Raw genomic sequence first — 17,331 nt, 5'->3', positions numbered from 1 at the left:
CCCGTTTCTTTTTTTTTTTTTTTTAAAGATTTTATTCATTTATTTGACAGAGAGAGATCACAAGTAGATGGAGAGGCAGGCAGAGAGAGAGAGAGAGAGAGGAGGAAGCAGGCTCCCTGCCAAGCAGAGAGCCTGACGCGGGACTCGATCCCAGGACCCTGAGATCATGACCTGAGCCGAAGGCAGCGGCCTAACCCACTGAGCCACCCAGGCGCCCTTCTGCCCGTTTCTTGATTGGATTACTTATTCTTCAGGTGTTTGAGAAGATCTTTATAAATTGTGGATACTAGCCCTTTATCTGATAAGACATTTGCACATTTCTTTTCCCACTCTGTCCTTTGTCTTGGTTTTGTCAACTGTTTCCTTTGCTCTGCAAAAGCTTTTTACCTTGATGAAGACTATATGGTTCATTTTTGCCTTTGTTTCCTTTACCTTTGGAGATGTATCTAGCCAGAAGTTGCTGTGTCCGAGGTCACAGAGGTGGCTGCCTCTGTGCTCCTCTAGGATTTTAATGGATTCCTGTCTCACATTTAGGTCTTTCATCCATTTTGAGTCTGTTTTTCAACATCATTCTTTCAAGTCAGTCTTTCAAGTGTCATATTTATGATTTTGCCACACCCATAATAATCACTACTATTTAATAATACTTTAATTCATTTCTTAAGTTAAATGAAGTATTTTAAGAGAAATCTTGATATTATTATTGTAAGTGGGAAACCATTATCTATTTGTCATAGACAAACTAACATTAAATATAAATACATAACTCTAATGTACCAACCTATTATCATGTCATGTACCAATGGTGGTATGCATTCCAGCCTATAGGAAGAAATGGTTTAGAATATCTCCTATCAAATTTTTTGGAAACATATTAAAGAATTATAAACTTCTTAAAGCATGCCACAGAACTTTCCAGATGAAAGGCTTTTGAATTGAAAAACATTAAAAATCAGGAAGAGTGAAAAAGACCCTGTCTACCACTTACTAGTTGCGTGTCCCCATTAAGCCTCAATTTTCACATCTGTAAAATAGGGATTAAAGGAGCAGCTACCTCATGGTGCGTTCTATAAATTGAATGAAATCACGCAATGCTAGAAAGCAGGTGAGTTTAGAGTGCTATTAGCCCCTACTACTATTATTTCTGTAGTATGAGAAAATCTCAAACATTTGCCCATCTCCATATAGACCTTTTTTAGGTGGCCTAGAAATCAAGATCTTTAAGATACTGTATTATATCAATAAATGTAAAATACATTAACACATTTACTCTCTAGTGTAAAAACTGCACTTCAGAGACTACATGGAATAGCCATTATACTTCAAAAGCCAAAAAAAGCATTTCCATGTTTACCTATACAGAGAAGTCTAGGTATGTTTTATGAAATCATTTATCCGCAATCTAGCACAGACACCAATGAGAGCTATATCTAAAATACTACACAGTCATACTCATGTAAGCTTCATAAATTCTTTATAAAGAATTCTACAATAAAACACTTACAAACTCAGTTTTGCAAAGCTCTCTTGCGCGTTATGCTTTTCTCGCTCATATGCACTTTCAACTTCTTTGAATTCATTCTTGATCATTTCCAAATCTGCAACAGCTTCCGCTTGGCTGGCCTTTTCCACCTGCAAAGCGCCTTCAAGGTCTCGAATCCGCAACTGCCAGAAGACAGAGAAGTAGTTAAAACGAGCAAGGAAATGCTGGCTTCAAAGTCTGGTCAGACTGAATGGAGTTCTTTATCAGCCGCAGTTTATCATTCATCCAAACACTTCTTCCTTTCTGCTTTGGTTTAAAAAGGAAAATAAACAAAAGACAGTGTATTCCCTTTCTCAATGTGTTTAATGGAAGGGAGGAAGAGGGGAAGAATAATTAACTGTGCTATGGAAATGCCTGATCAAAGTGCTGAATTTTGACCTACTATTCCATTTGGAGACTTCTTTTATAAAACATAATGAAATTAGTGGTTTGAGGAAACAAAAGGGAAATAGTCTTCCCCTCTTATGAGAAACATCATTACAGTCACATGTTTAGAAGCCCATGAAAGTTAACATCTTTTTTATTCCTAGAGATTTTTTACTATAGAAAAGTAAAACTTGTATTACTTGTTTTTATTACTTGTATTACCAAATAATACTCTTTGACTAAAATATTAATGAGTGTAGTTATATGATATCTAGGATTTGCTTCAAAATGCTATGGGGCTGGGGAGTAGATGGGGGGGCGGTGAGGGGTTGGGGGGAGTTCATTGTACCATTCTCTCTACTTTTGCATATACTTGAAACTTTACATAATAAAACACTTTGATAGATTCTACATAAACATCGACAGTAGAACAGATAAACAAGTACATTCCCATTAAAGAATAACATGTAGCTATTAAAAAAGCTGTAAAACAACTTTTGAAAAGGAAGCTCTCCATGTGGCTCTCCAAGTGGTGTTAACACAGACTGAAAAAGCAAAGTCCACATCAGTGTACACAGTCTGCTATATTTTGGGTAAACAAGTGGGAAAAATTAAGTAGCAGGCAACATGGTGGAGCAAAAGGAGCAATAGGAGTGAAAGCAAGAGTTCTCGATCATTTAATATTGTTTGGATTTTTGAACTATGTGGATATTTTAACTTTTTCAGAAAATTAAATTTAAAAACTAAAAAGTAGACTGCTAAGGCCAGAAAAAGTGGGGAGTGGTAGAAAATGTTTTACACTAAACAGAATATGGGCTTTAGAACCATAAAGCTCACATTTAACTTCCAGCTCTACAAACTTTTGTGACCTGTAGTATATTACTAAACCTCAAAAAGGCCAGAGGTTCCTCATCTGTAAACAATAAATAATGGTGGTAATAATAATAACAAACAATCTACAGGGTTATTACGAAGATCTAATGAGATAATATTATATATTTGAGATATATATATTTGATATATATATAAATATGTATATATATTTGAGATGAGATAATAATATATATTTAATATTACATATGTATATATGTTTATTTAATAAATTTTTGGATAAATATTTATTCAGCACTTAATATGTGCCAGGCAGTGAGCTAGTGCTCAAGATATACAATAATCATGAAAATAGACAGTCTTAGTTTCGAGGAGCTCCTAGTCTTTAGGAGAGGAAAGATCATGACAAAATGTGGTGTTTCCTATCACAGAAACAGGCACAAAGGGCCATGAAATCAGAGAAAAGCTATGAACAAGTCTCCTGGGAGGGCAAAAGCCAATCCAAGGTAAGAAAGATAAAGTCACCAAGAAAAGAAGCCTAGAACAACAGGAAAGTGTTTTGTAAATCAATCCATACAAATAATAAGCACCAGAATTATTATTTGTAATTCTTCAAAAATATTTTGGAATAATCAAAACATTCTTGCACTAAAGTAAGGACACAGAATAGAGCTGGAGATACAGCTTGGTAAATTTTCAAATTTGGTCTTTTAAGTTTTATCTTTCTTTTCTGTTTTGTCTGAATCCAATGTTGACAAGTGAAATAATAGATCTAGAAAACATTTTCTTCTGTCTGCATTGCTATCTTCTTTCAGAAAATAAGCACACTCAATCACAAATGATAAACCAAGCCAACTGAAAGAGAAGTAGGCTTCAAATTAATAATTCTGAGTCAACTCTTTGATTCTATTTTCTCATTTTTATGAGAATAAAATTAACAACATACTTCAAACATACATTTAACTACAGTTTATACTAAGATGGTGATTAATTACAACTATTTAATGGTCTCATTTGCTTTTAAACTAATCTGAAACTGAATTTTACTAGATGTACCTCACTGAAAATATTTGTCAATATTTATAGATATATGGGTCAAATATAAACTTTGGCTTTTTTCTGCATCATAATGTGGAGTGAAATATCAACTATAAATTTTGAACTTGTGATTAAAAAATATACATGTAATAATCTTTATTTTTGTAGCTATTAACTATATATCCCCAGGTATAAATTATAACTACACTGAAAAACTTAATTTTGAATTATACTTCCTTCATAAATTTAAAACTTTAGCCTTATTGCTTATTGATGCCATTTTGGGTGATTCAATCGTTTAAAAAAAAAAGGTTGGGGCACCTAGGTTACTCAGTCGGTTAAGTGTTTAACTCTTGATCTCAGCTCTGGTCTTGATCTCAGGGTCATGAGCTCAAGCCCCTCATTAGGATCCATGCTTAACTTGCACAAGTTTGCTTAAAATACAAAATGCACTCAAATACATGGACCTGAGAATTTTACAGGTAAGGGGGACATTTCATTAAAGATAAAAATTTTTTTTAATTTTATTATATAATTCTTATAAGCTTAATTGCACCCTATATTAAGACCCAGTTAAACAATAAGGTATAATTTTGCAAGTTTATTAAAATTTGATGTAAGGGAAAAGTGTAAATCTTAAAAAAATTCAAATTAAATTAAGGAACTGAGGGGAACCTGGCTCAGTCAGGAGGGCTTGCGACTCTTGATCTCAGGGTTCTGAGTTCAAGCCCCATGCTGCGTGTGGAGCCTACTTTAAAAAAAGTTAAACTAAGATGTTAGATTTCTGGAACTTCATATGAAACTTTATACACAACATAGGCCATGGGCCAGACATGGTCCATGGGCAGTAGTTTGCCAAGCCCCAGTTGGAATGCCTTCACTTCCCTTAGAAATTATTTCTCATTCTCTAAGACCTGGAGGACACTTTGCTTAGGATGCCTTCAATTAATTCCCCTCTCAGATATAACCTTTTTTATTATGCTTTCATAGCATTTTATATTTTAGTATTTTATGTTTCTACCTGTACATTTATCCATATATATATACAGAAGCAGATAAATATACAGTATTTCAGATAACAGAAGTAAGTTCCAAGAGTCGTTTCTTCGCCGTTATACCTTCAGCTCTTAATACAAGTGACAAGCAGTGTGCACAGGATATACACTCTATAAAAGGTGCATATTTTTTTAATGTTTTCAAAAAGAAATTCATCCCATGGCTCTTGATGAAAAGAAAACTCTGATCAGCAAATCATTCTGTAACAGGCCAGATGGTAAATACTTTGGACTTTGCAGGCCATAATGTCTCTGTCATAACCATCCCCCTTTGCCACTGCAGCCCAAAAGCCCCACAGACAAGACAGAACCCCCCTTAAACAGGCAGTGGTTGAGATATGGCCTGTGGGCTAGAGTGTGCCAATCCCTCCTCTAACAAAACCATGCTCAGCCATATCCTGATAGCAAACAGAATAATGAGTGTCTTAATAATATGCTACCCATTCTTTTTTTTTTTATTTATTTATCTGAGAGAAAGAGAGTGTGCGTGGGGGAGAGGCAAAGAAAGAGGGAGAGAATCCTATGTAGACTCTGCACTGAGCTCAGAACCCCTGGTGGGGCTCAATCCCATGACCTTGAGATCATGACCTGAGCCTAAACCCAGAGTCAGGGCCTTGACTGACTGAGCTCCACCAGGTGCCCCTATGCTACCCATTCTAAATGTAAACCTGAGCTGTCTAAACAGAATGCTCCTTTTCCCAACTTAATAAAATCCATACAAAAGAATTTTTGTTTACATTTTACCTGAATAATTTCAGAATTAAATTTGGATTCCAAATGTGCTGCTCTCTCTGCTTCAATATTTTCTTCTAGTTTCCTCACTCTCAGAGTAGTTGCCTAAAAACAAATTCAAAGTTTAAACTCACAAACATTGGTATTTAAAGTGGCTACAGATCTTTGCAACCACAGGGATGGAGCTAGAGAGTATAATAATGCCATCGAAATAAGTCACTTAGAAAAAGACAAATACCATATGACTTCACTTGTATGTCGAATTTAGGAAACAAAACATCTAGGTTCTTTCCATAGTTTGGCTATTGTGGACATTGCTGCTATAAACATTCGGGTGCACATGCCCCTTCGGAGCACCACGTTTGTATCTTTGGGATATATACCCAGTAGTGCAATCGTTGGGTCATAGGGTAGCTCTATTTCCAGTTTTTTGAGGAACCTCCACACTGTTTTCCAGAGTGGTTGCACCAGCTTGCATTCCCACCAACAGTGTAGGAGGGTTCCCCTCTCTCTGCATCCTCACCAGCATCTGTCATTTCTTGACTTGTTAATTTTAGCCATTCTGACTGGTATGAGGTGGTATCTCATTGTGGTTTTGATTTGTATTTCCCTGATGCTGAGTGATGTGGAGCATTTTTTCATATGTCTGTTGGCCACCTGGATGTCTTCTTTGTAGAAATGTCTGTTCATGTCCTCTGCCCATTTCTTGATTGGATTATTTGTTCTTTGGGTGTTGAGTTTGGTAAGTTCTTTATAGATTTTGGATACTACTCCTTTATCTGATATGTCATTTGCAAATATCTTCTCCCATTCTGTCAGTTGTCTTTTCATTCTCTCCACTTTTTAATTGGGTTGTTTTCTTTTTTTTTTTTTTTCCCAAGATTTTATTCATTTATTTGAGAGAGAAAGAGAGAGTGAGAGAGAGAGAGCACAAGCCTGGGAAAGAGGCAGAGAGAGAGAGAGAAGCAGACTCCCTGACCAGCATGGGGCCTGATGAGGGGCTCTATCCCAGGACTCTGGGATCATGACCTGAGCCAAAGGCAGACCCTTAACTGACTGAGCCACCAACACGCCCCTGTTTGTTTTCTTATTATTGAGTTTTAAGAGTTTATATAATCTGCATACAAGTCATTTACTGGATATGTGATTTGCAAATATTTACTCCAAGTCTACAGCTTGTCTCTTCATACCATTAAAAGCGTCTTTCATGAAACAGAAGTTTTCATTATCCTTAAGTCCAATTTATCAATTTTCAGGCAAGAGTCAACTTCTGGCCAGGATTAGAAGTCAGAAGCTTTATTTCTGAAAGCTATTTCTGTTGAGAAAATGCAACCATGGGAAGCACTGGATTCTAGTCTCAAAGAGGGAACGGTCATGGCCAAAAGCCTGGTGGGGGCTGGGCAAGTAGGGTTAAAGGGACCCCCCCCCCCATTGCAGATGTCTCAGGATAACAGTAGTAAAGAAAACCATGCCTAAAGTCCTGTCTGTCAAATAAGGATGGTTCAACAGTGATGGAGTAAGGCATTACTAATTTCATTTCCTTTTCAAGTAAAATCTGGACAAGAAGTAAGTTTTTATTAATTATATTTACTTTATCATTTAGCTTAAGGTGAAGTTTTTTTTTAATGCACAACTTGATTAATTGCTTTTTCCTCTTTCCTTCCACAATTTTTTTTACAGAATCACAGAAAGAAGGAGCATAAGCAAAAACTGGATAATTCATAAATTAAGCAAGCCATCTGTGAATAAGTAAGAAATGACTACACCTTTCCTCAAGCAAAACAGATTCCCATAATATCTCATTATAGAATAGAGCATAAACACAAATATCCCTTCTTCTCTAGAGGCCTTTGTAGATGCCTCTTGCAACTAATGGCCTTCATAGTCAAGAAGCAATTTTGCTTCAGGATTCAATCACTCTGTGTTTTAAACTATGAAATTCACAAAATATTTTTTACACTGACTTATTTGCTTTACTTAGATTTTGCAACCCTGTCAATCATATTTGTTAATGAGTTAATTCATTCTTAATGAGTTACTACACAGACTTTTTTTCTAGAAGGCAAACGAAACAGTAAGTCTAAATGTGATCTTTTGGGTCTAAAGATAATTTAAATCCAAAAATTCATATTTTAAGTTAGTAGAGTATAACATCTTTAAAGGTAAAATCTGACATTTATATCCTATACTACTAGAGTATTTTGAAATAACTGGCATTCCACTGAAAGATGAAACTGGTAAATATTCATGTATTAGCAAATATTATAACTCAAGACTCGAGATTCAAAAAATTTTGTAATGAAAAATTTAAAACTAAGGAGTTATTATTACTTTTTTAGGTGTAATTATAATTGGTATTGAGGTGTTTGGCTGTCTCAGTTGGTAGATTATACAACTCTTGATCTCAAGGTCATGAGTTCAGCCCCACATTGGGCATAAAACTTACTTTAAAAAAATTTTTTTAAGAAACTGGTATTTTTTTTAAACTCTTACCTTTTGAAATATATACTACAATGTTCATGGATGAAATTATATGATATCTGGATTTGCTTTAAAATAATCAAGGTGGGCATTACCAGAGGAAGTTGATATTCATGAAATAATACTGGCCATTAGTTGATCATTGTTAAAGCTTAGTTGATCATTGTTAAAGCTGAGTGATAGGCCCATGCAGCTCATTTTGGTATTCTCTCTACTTTCATGCATGATTGAAATTTTCCATACTGAAAAAATTTTTAAACAAAAACAAAAGCAAAGGAAGTATGGTGGGAAAGTATGGTGCTGGTATCATTATTTACCTAACAAAATTCTATTTTGATGACAAAAAATCATTAGAATGAATTAAGCAATTCATGCCTAAGCAGAAAAAGTCAGTGGGAAGCTGGGAGTTTAAATCAATCAATTCCTACATATATCATTAAATATTAAGATAATCAAAGCAAATATTCCCTTCATACTCACCTCTACTTTCTCAAAACATGTTTCATACCAAATATTAGTCCCATGGAATGTGATTAGCTATTATATGAAAAAGCCATTTCATCATAAGTGTGTGAAAAACACAGGATTAAAGCCAAATAATTTTACTAAAGCACTTCTCAGAAAGTTAACATGATCATCTTGAAAAGGAAAAACAAAGTTAGAAGACTCACATTTCTTGATTTCAATACTACTACAAAGCTACAATGATCAAAACACTGTGGAACTGGCAGAAGGACACACATATAGATCCATAGAAAAGAACTGGGAGGGACGCCTGGGTGGCTCAGTGGGTTAAGCCACTGCCTTCAGCTCAGGTCATGATCTCAGGATCCTGGGATCGAGTCCCGCACCGGGCTCTCTGCTCAGCAGGGAGCCTGCGTCCCCCTCTCTCTCTCTGCCTGCCTCTGTCTACTGTGATCTCTCTCTGTCAAATAAATAAATAAAATCTTAAAAAAAAAAAAAAGAAAAGAACTGGGAGTCCAGAAATAAGCCCATGTGTCAATGGTCAATAGATTTTTGACAATAGAGCCACAACCATTCAATGAGAAAGAATCATTCTTTCATTAAGCAGTGCTGAGACAATGGGATATACACAAGCAAAAGAATAAACTTGTAAACCTCCATCACAACATATAGAAATATGAATTCAAAAGAATCAATGGCCTAAAAATAAAATCTTTAGAAAAAATAAAACAAATAAAAAAATGAATGAGTAAAGGGCTTGAATAGACATTTCTCCAAAGAAGATACAAAAATAGCCAATAAGTATATGAAATGATGGATAACATTATTAGCTATCAGGGAAATGCACACCCAAACCACAAAGAGATATGTCTTCACACACACTAGGCTAGCTATAATTTTAAAAAATGGAAAGTAATAAGTATTGGTGAGGATGTAGAGAAATTGGAAACCTCCTACATTACTGGTGGGAATGTAAATTGGTGCCACCACTCTGGAAAACAGTTTGTCAGTTTCTTAAAAAATTAAACAATTACCATATGACCATGCATTTCCACTCCTGGGTATATATTCCAGCAAAATAATAACATGTTCAAACAAAGACTTATACACAAATGTTCATATGAGCATTTTTCATAATAGCCAAAAGGTAGAAACAACCTAAATGTCCATCAACTAAACAAAATATGGTATATTCCTACAGTGGAATGTATTCAGCGGGAAAAAAAAAGTACTAATAAATGCTATGACATAGATGAGCCTTGAAGATATATGTTAAGTGAAAGAAACTAGACACAAAAGACCAAGTATTATTGTATGACTTCGTTTATATGAAATGTCCAAAACAGGCAAATCCATAAGGATAAAAAGTGTGTTAAGTGGTTGCCAGCAGCCAGGGTGGGAGGGAAGAATGAGCAGTGACTGCTAACGGACACGGAGTTTCTTATTGGGGTGATGAGAATATTCTGGAATTAGATAGTGGGAATAGTTGCATAACTTTGTGAATATACTAAAAACTACTGAATTGTATACTTTAATAGGATGAATGTTATGATGTGTGAAATATATTTCAATAAAAGATAAAAGAATCCTGAGTGTAAGAAGGAAAATGTCAAAGTAGTGACAGCCACCTAAGTCAAGCTTCTTGATAATTCCCTCTAAATGCTGACTTCGAGTCCTTAGAATAAGGGATCCCTATTGACTTTAGGTCTAAAACATGGTACCTATTTTAGCACAAAAATTATTATGTTTAGCCAGATTAAAATGAGCATTACTCTAGGTAAGCCCAATACTACTTTAAAACAAACTTTTTAAATGTAAACCCTACAAAATGAAGTCTCTGATCTCAAAAAATTAAAAATGACTTCTCAGTATGTTCGCCTTAGACTCTGTAAGTCAAAAGAAGTCTAACCAGTGATAAGAAAATAGCCTGTAGGCATGGAGAATAAAAAATCAGAACAAGCAAAAAGTTAAGAAAGACAAATAGAGGGAAGAAACTAGTCTAACAATGTTCATTTTCTTTTCAGATTCCAAAAAGCATATGCATAAAGCTTCTCTTATCAAAATAATAGTCTTACATTTTATTAAAATACAGAATATTGTCATTCCATGATAAAAGATTCAACAATTCAAGTCTTCTTTTCATCTCTTGTATGTATCTTATGTCATATTATTTATCTGATTTTCACTTCAAAAGTCAAGAAGAGGTTCTGTTATTCTTTCCCTAGGCCAAAACTAAATGGGTTAAAATAATACACCAGAGATCACGTCCTTATTTTCATACCTTCCTGCTTTGCATGTAATGTCCAGAAGAAAACAACTTTATAAACTATTATTACTAAAACTACTGATTAATCAGTAAGGGCAACAACAACAACAACAAAATCTTCAAATCTTTAAACAAACTCCTTCCAAGAATGGGCTTTGTTGACAGACATAATTAAATTAAAGCCCTCCTAATAAATATTTTTTTAAATCTTCTTGCCTGGTGAATTAATTCTTATATCCAGCAGAGGGTGCTAGAGGAACATCAAAGTGTTCACAAAAAAAATTTTTTTTCCGTAATACTGCCTAAGAGAGCCAGTGGAATCATAAACTGTCTCATTAGTATCCAATCATACTGTAATCAACAAAGCAAGGGCAGAAATCATAATGGGATTCAGGTTAAAATACAAAATCCAACACAAATTCATATATACCACAGGTCAATTTAAGTATATACAGGTTTGCTTGGAATACAAATATTACACTATATTATGTCTGTTCCCCACCATTATGAACAAGGGAGTTCTTTGTGTAACACAAAATGAGCATATATTTTATCATTTATTAGCTGATTTTCATCCCCTTTCCTACTGCAAAATATTGCCAAGAGATTTTTATTTCAGTAAATACTATATGTTCATCCTATTTTTTTATTTCATGATTTATATCTCATTAAATCACGTTAAGCCCAATTAGATAATCTACTCCATTTAAGAAAGGGGGCATTTATTCTTTGAAGAAGGTAATAAACAGAAGGATGTCTCCTGTTCCACCCTTTGTTACTCATTATTTTATCATAACACAGGGTATAAGCTGCCAATCCGATTCAGCAGCAGAACTAACAAAACATATCCAGACCACGTTTGTTCCTCATGCCACATCTGCTCCCCTGGCTTCCACAGGCCTGTTCCAAAAGTTTCACAAAAGTTATGAAAACAGATGTGTATGCTGCTGAAGGACTGGACCAAACTCCTCCAACTACATTATTTCCTCCTCAAAACAGAACAGATCTAGCTCAGAGGATATAAGTGAACTTAAAGGAATCGGTCAAGCAGCAAAATTTGGATACACAAAATTTCATCCGCTAAAATGCACAAGAAAAACGGGGGAGGAAATATCACAGAAATGCATCCTAGAGATTTCTCAGTAGTGGGTTACATAGCACTGTTTCCAAAACAGCTGTGCAAAGTTTACCGCAGAATGTCAACAGCTGTATAAATAGAAAGTGGCTGTTTATTTAACTGTTTTTCCAGATTTTATCACCTGATATTTCCCATCGATGGACACTTTCACAGTAACCAATATAGTAATAATCCACCCTCAGAAAGGTAATTCTAAGGAACTGAATCATCACAGACTGATTGTTAAATTTTAATAGTAAGTATATTTCGCTATAGGTGACTGTAAATAATTTATTATATGTTTGTTAACAATTAATTACAATACTTATTCCTACCTGTGTGGGGGGAATAAAGAGCAGCCATTGTACTTCAAGACTGTAAAGTGAAGATCCCAAAGTACTTTTTATTATAGAACAACAAAAAAAAATCTTAAAGGGTCAAAGTCTCAAAGTATTTGACAAGTATCTGGACAAGAGAAGCACCATAATATCCCATCACTTAAACTGAGTCATGTATTGAAAGACGGTAGCAAAGAAAATCTGAGTCCTTTATGATTTATTATCCTGGGGGCAGCTGGTTGGCTCAGTCGGCAGGGCAGCAACTCTTGATCTTAGGATACTGAGTTCAAGCCCCATGTTGGATGTAGAGATTACTTAATTTAATATAATTTAAAAATAAATAAAACTACACAGCAGTTTCAAGAAATAGTGAAATGTACCAATATTTAGAGCGGCCGGCCCATGCCCATCATCTCAGCTGTGGTTGACTTTGCAGTTAACCTCAAAGCTAGTCAGTGAAGGCAGCAACAATCAGGGCTTTAACAGTTTAAGAACAGACATCTGAGGACAACCTGACTAGAGGTATAAACTGGAGAATACAGTGAATTTTTATTTACCAGGAATGAATAATGAAGTCTATCACCCAGACTGTAAAACAGTGTAATGGAAAAAAAGAGCTTTTATTACTATTGGGTAGAATAAAAGGAACCATAAAAAATGAAAATAGGAAATTTCAGAATTTACAGGACACAAATTCTTGCCATAAATCAACTTAGCCTCTCTAAAAATTGTCTTTAGCTCTCCTGGCAACAGAAACTTCAGTATTTAACAAATTTTTTAATAAACTCCCTATTTTAAAGTCCGTTATAAATACAAAAATGTCTAATACTTCTAAGCACAATCTTATAACCCAGGTGATTTCATCATTTACCCATTTGGTAAGTAGTAATTGACACAAATAGGTGTTGAAAAATAATTCCTACAAACACATGGTGGCTTGAACAAGTGAAATCAGATAAGGCTGGCTTCACAGACAATAGGAAACATGAGTCATTTTTCTTTTCCTTTTTCACTTAAGTATAGTCTACGTACAGAGAAAAAGCTACATTCTACCCTGCTTTCGTTACTGTAATACAGAACATGACTGACAGAAGCAATTCAGAATTTATTTGCAGCCAGTCCTCTCTCCACTGTAATCTTCGCAAGATTCCTCAGTCCTTACTATTAGGTTTGCATCTTCTCTTTTTTCTTATTGAGTTAAGCATATTTCCCATGATAAAAAAAAAACCTCCCCTATTTGTAAAGAGGTTTATAAAAGCCACAGATATTTCTTTTTCCAGTTCACTTTTCCCTTGGTTCTGTGGTATCCAGCACCATTTTTATAAAATTGGATTGGAGTTTGCTTTCTTTTTTTAAATCTAAGAAACCATTGACCTGTGTTAAGATGATTAAGCCACACAATGGTATACAGTTTATCAGATTTTTTAAAAATACAAATCATGGGGCGCCCAGGTGGCTCAGTGGGTTAAAGCCTCTGCCTTCGGCTCGGGTCATGATCCCAGGGTCCTGGGATGGAGCCCCGCGTCGGGCTCTCTGCTCAGTGGGGGGCCTGCTTCCTCCTCTCTCTCTGCCTGCCTCTCTGCCTACTTGTGATCTCTGTCAAATAAATAAATAAAATCTTTAAAAAAAAAATAAAGATCTCATTTAGAAGTCACTTTTAGGATGCTATGCAACCTTATGATCATCACTAAACACATTTTAATTCCTTATAGGTTTGAAGAAGTACTAGGTAACAGTGATTTCTTTTTCATTGATAAAATTTTTATTAAGCCAGTTTTGACTGAATTGAGGAAATGTCTAATGTCTAAACTTTAGGATTTATTTTTGGATAACTCAATATTGATTTTTTTCTTTGTAAAATATTTGCCCCAATTTCTCTTCTTACTGACTGATGTTATAAACATCAAATTGTTTTAGACTAGTTTTACTTTGTGGTTCTTCTTAGCTGCTCTGTAATTACTTTTGGTAATACTGGGTCTCTGCTTTTAGAGAATTTGAAGCTTTGAAAGGTAGTCCAGGTAGTCCCAATTTTTATTCTATTTATAGGAATTTTATAAGTGGACTTGTATAGTCCTCTGACTCATTTATAATTCTTCATATGTAGACACCTTTCAAAATTTTGCTTTATGGCATGCGTGGGTGGCTCAGTTAGTTAAGTGTCTGCCTTCGGCTCAAGTCATGATCCCAGGGTCCTGGGATTGAGTTCTGCATCAGGTGCTTTGGTCAATGGGGAGCCTGTTTCTTCCTCTGCCTGCTGCTCCCCCTGCTTGTGCTCTCTCTTTCTCTCTGACAAATAAACAAAATCTTAAAAAATTTTTTGCTTTATATTTAAGTGAATGTATCTTGTTTTGGCTCTTGGCCAGATGATGACACAGTGAAAGAGAAGTTAAAGAGGATTTTATGCTAGTTTTGCATTCAGTTGTGGAAGCATTGACTACTAGTAATTCTAGGGACTTAAGTAACTGTCAGTGGTATTCTTAAAAAAAGAATTGCTATAAGATACATGAAATATAAGGATTAATATAAAATAAATGAGATAATAATGTTAGTAAGGATAATAGAGGAAAACTGTTAATGTTTTAATTTAATAGAACACATTATTTATTGTCAGTAATATCAGAGTAAAGCAACTAGCATAATAGACATGTAGCCCAATCAATATTTTAAATTTTAGTGAAGCTTTTTAACAGTTGCATTTCACGAAATGGATTTCTTAATGTGCCTGGACCAAAGCTGTATGTTTGTGTGTGTGTGTGTGTGTGTGTGTGTGTGTGTGTGTGTGTGTGTATAGTATAAGATATATAAATATATAATATATAAAAATATATAAATATACAAGTATATATTATATTTTTAATAAACATAAATTTTTTATAAATAAGTATAAATAAATATATAAAATTTATATAATAAATATATAAATTTACATATAAACATATATATAAACATAAGATTTTTTTTAAAGATTTTATTTATTTGACAGAGAGAGAGAAGTAAGTTTAACCTCCAGATGCCCACCTCCACGCCAAGCAGCCAAACAATAACCCTTTCTTAACCACTACACAAACTGGAGGTTTATTACCGGGAAGATGTGAATCTGAACCAGAGGCTGCACACAGGGATACACAGAGAGGGGGTGGGGGGCGAGGGGTACACAAGGCTGAAACCAGGGGAAAGTCTGGGTATCGAACAGTATAATATGCAGATTCTTTCTCCATGTCCTTCTTCCATGTTATAACCACCAAAGACAAAATAGCAGAGCACTCTGCAGAAACTACAGAAATGCAGAGAAGACCTACAGATTATGACATTCAAAGTTGTACAGTGAAATATCTGCCATAATTCCCTATTATCCTACAGTAATGCTTCCCGAAGCCCCATACTCGTATTCAACTGTCTACTCCACATCTCCATGTGAATGGCTACCAGGCATGCCAATGTAACATACCTAAAGCAAATTCCTGACCTCTCCCAAATCTATGCCACTTGCCTTCTTTGCCAGTTGAGTAAATGGCAAGGCCATTCGCCCATTTGCTCATGGCAAAATCTTTGGCCTTATCCTTTACTTCCTCCTTTTTTCTCACAAGCCAGGTCCAATTGATCTGCAAATTCTATTGGTTCTATCTTCCAAAATACATACAAATCCAAACTCCTCTACACTATATATCTCATCAAGGTAAATATAATAGTCTCCTAAATGGTCTCTTACAATCTATTCTCTAAAGAATATACAGAACAATGCTTTTAAAACAAAAAACAGGAAGCATGTCAGGCCTCCACTCAAAACCTTCCAATGGCTTTCATCTCACTCAAAGTTCTTACCATGAATTACAGAAGATCATCAAGACTGTAAAATCTGCCTACCATTCTGTCTATCCTACTAGCCTTTCCATTTCAGTTGCAATGCCCTACTAGCTATTCCTCAAACCTTCTAAGCACACTCACATCTCATGGCCTTTGCACTTTCTATATCTTCTACCCAAAATGCTCTTCCTCCAGATATCCACATGGCTGTCCCTTTCTTTCTCTGGGTCTCTATTCAAATGCCGTCTTATCAAGTCAGCCCTCTATGACCACTAACATAAAAGGGTAACCCACCTGTCTCATCACTCATTACTTCCCCTAGTCTGCTTTATTTTTTAAGAGTTAGTTATTTATTCGAGATAGAGTTGGAGGGAGGGGCAAAGAGAGAGGGAGAGAATCACAAGCAGACTCTCGGCTGAACATGGAGCCTGACACAAGGCTCAATCTCACGACCTTGAGATCATGACCTGAGCTGAAACCAAGAGTCAGGCACTCAACCGACTGAGCCACCCAAGCACCCCAACCCTAGTCTGCTTTATTACTCTCCACAGGGCTTATCATGCTTTGTTTCATTTAATGTGTGATTCTCCCTGACTAGAGCGTCAGCTTTAAGAGGGAAGAGACTTTGTTTTGTTCGCTGCTAATGCCTCAAGCACCAAAAAGTGTGCCTAATACTCTCCATAAATACTTACTGAACAAACAAATGAATACAGTAGTCATAGGAACAGGATGCTATTTAAAAAAAAAAGTACAGAGAACAAGAGCTCTCAGAAATTAAAAATGAAAAGGAAAATATTCAATAAGAAGATTAGAAAGTCAAGTCAAGAAATGTCCCAAGAAGCCACAACAAAAAGACAAAGAGAAAGACAACAGAAAAGCAAAAGAAGTAAACCATCGATCCAGTTGATCTGACACTTGAATAATAAAAGCCAGAGAGAAAGAACAGCGAAAGCCCTGAGGAAAAAAATTCCACAAGAGAATAACACAAGAGAATTCTTCCAAATAAAGGGCATGTATTCCCTAACTAAAATGGTCACCATGAATTTAAAAAGATCTATACTAAGAAACATTATTTATATTTGATGTCCTGCAATTGCAGAGTCAGTGGGAACTCTATGGCACAAATAATTTGGTGTCCTCACAAATATAAGGAAAAAAGAAAGCTATAGACAAAGAATTTGTAGATTAAAAGAGATTTAAGAGACATATCAACCAGAGTGCCTGGGTGGCTCAGTAGTTTGAGTAACGGACTCTTGGTTTCAGCTCCAGTAGTGATCTCGGTGTCGTGATCTCAG

General features: G+C 35.3%; 1 protein-coding gene across 2 annotated transcripts in view; it reads right to left on the bottom strand.

The window, feature by feature from the left end:
* Nucleotides 1-17,331, bottom strand: part of LOC111156618 (coiled-coil domain containing 171) — a 284,698-nt gene that overhangs the window by 226,089 nt on the left and 41,278 nt on the right. For both annotated transcript variants that reach the window (XM_022517612.1, XM_022517611.1), the window contains exons 7-8: nucleotides 5,578-5,670; nucleotides 1,505-1,665 (exon numbers count right to left, since the gene is read on the bottom strand). In XM_022517612.1, coding sequence (XP_022373320.1) covers nucleotides 1,505-1,665; nucleotides 5,578-5,670 — 254 coding nt within the window. The remainder of the gene's footprint in view (nucleotides 1-1,504; nucleotides 1,666-5,577; nucleotides 5,671-17,331) is intronic.

This window comes from Enhydra lutris, unplaced genomic scaffold (assembly GCF_002288905.1).
Source record: "Enhydra lutris kenyoni isolate GAN:26980312 unplaced genomic scaffold, ASM228890v2 scaffoldscaffold47, whole genome shotgun sequence".
Lineage (NCBI taxonomy): Eukaryota > Metazoa > Chordata > Mammalia > Carnivora > Mustelidae > Enhydra > Enhydra lutris.
Note: the sequence above shows the minus strand (reverse complement) of the source record. Positions and strands in the feature narration are given on the sequence as shown.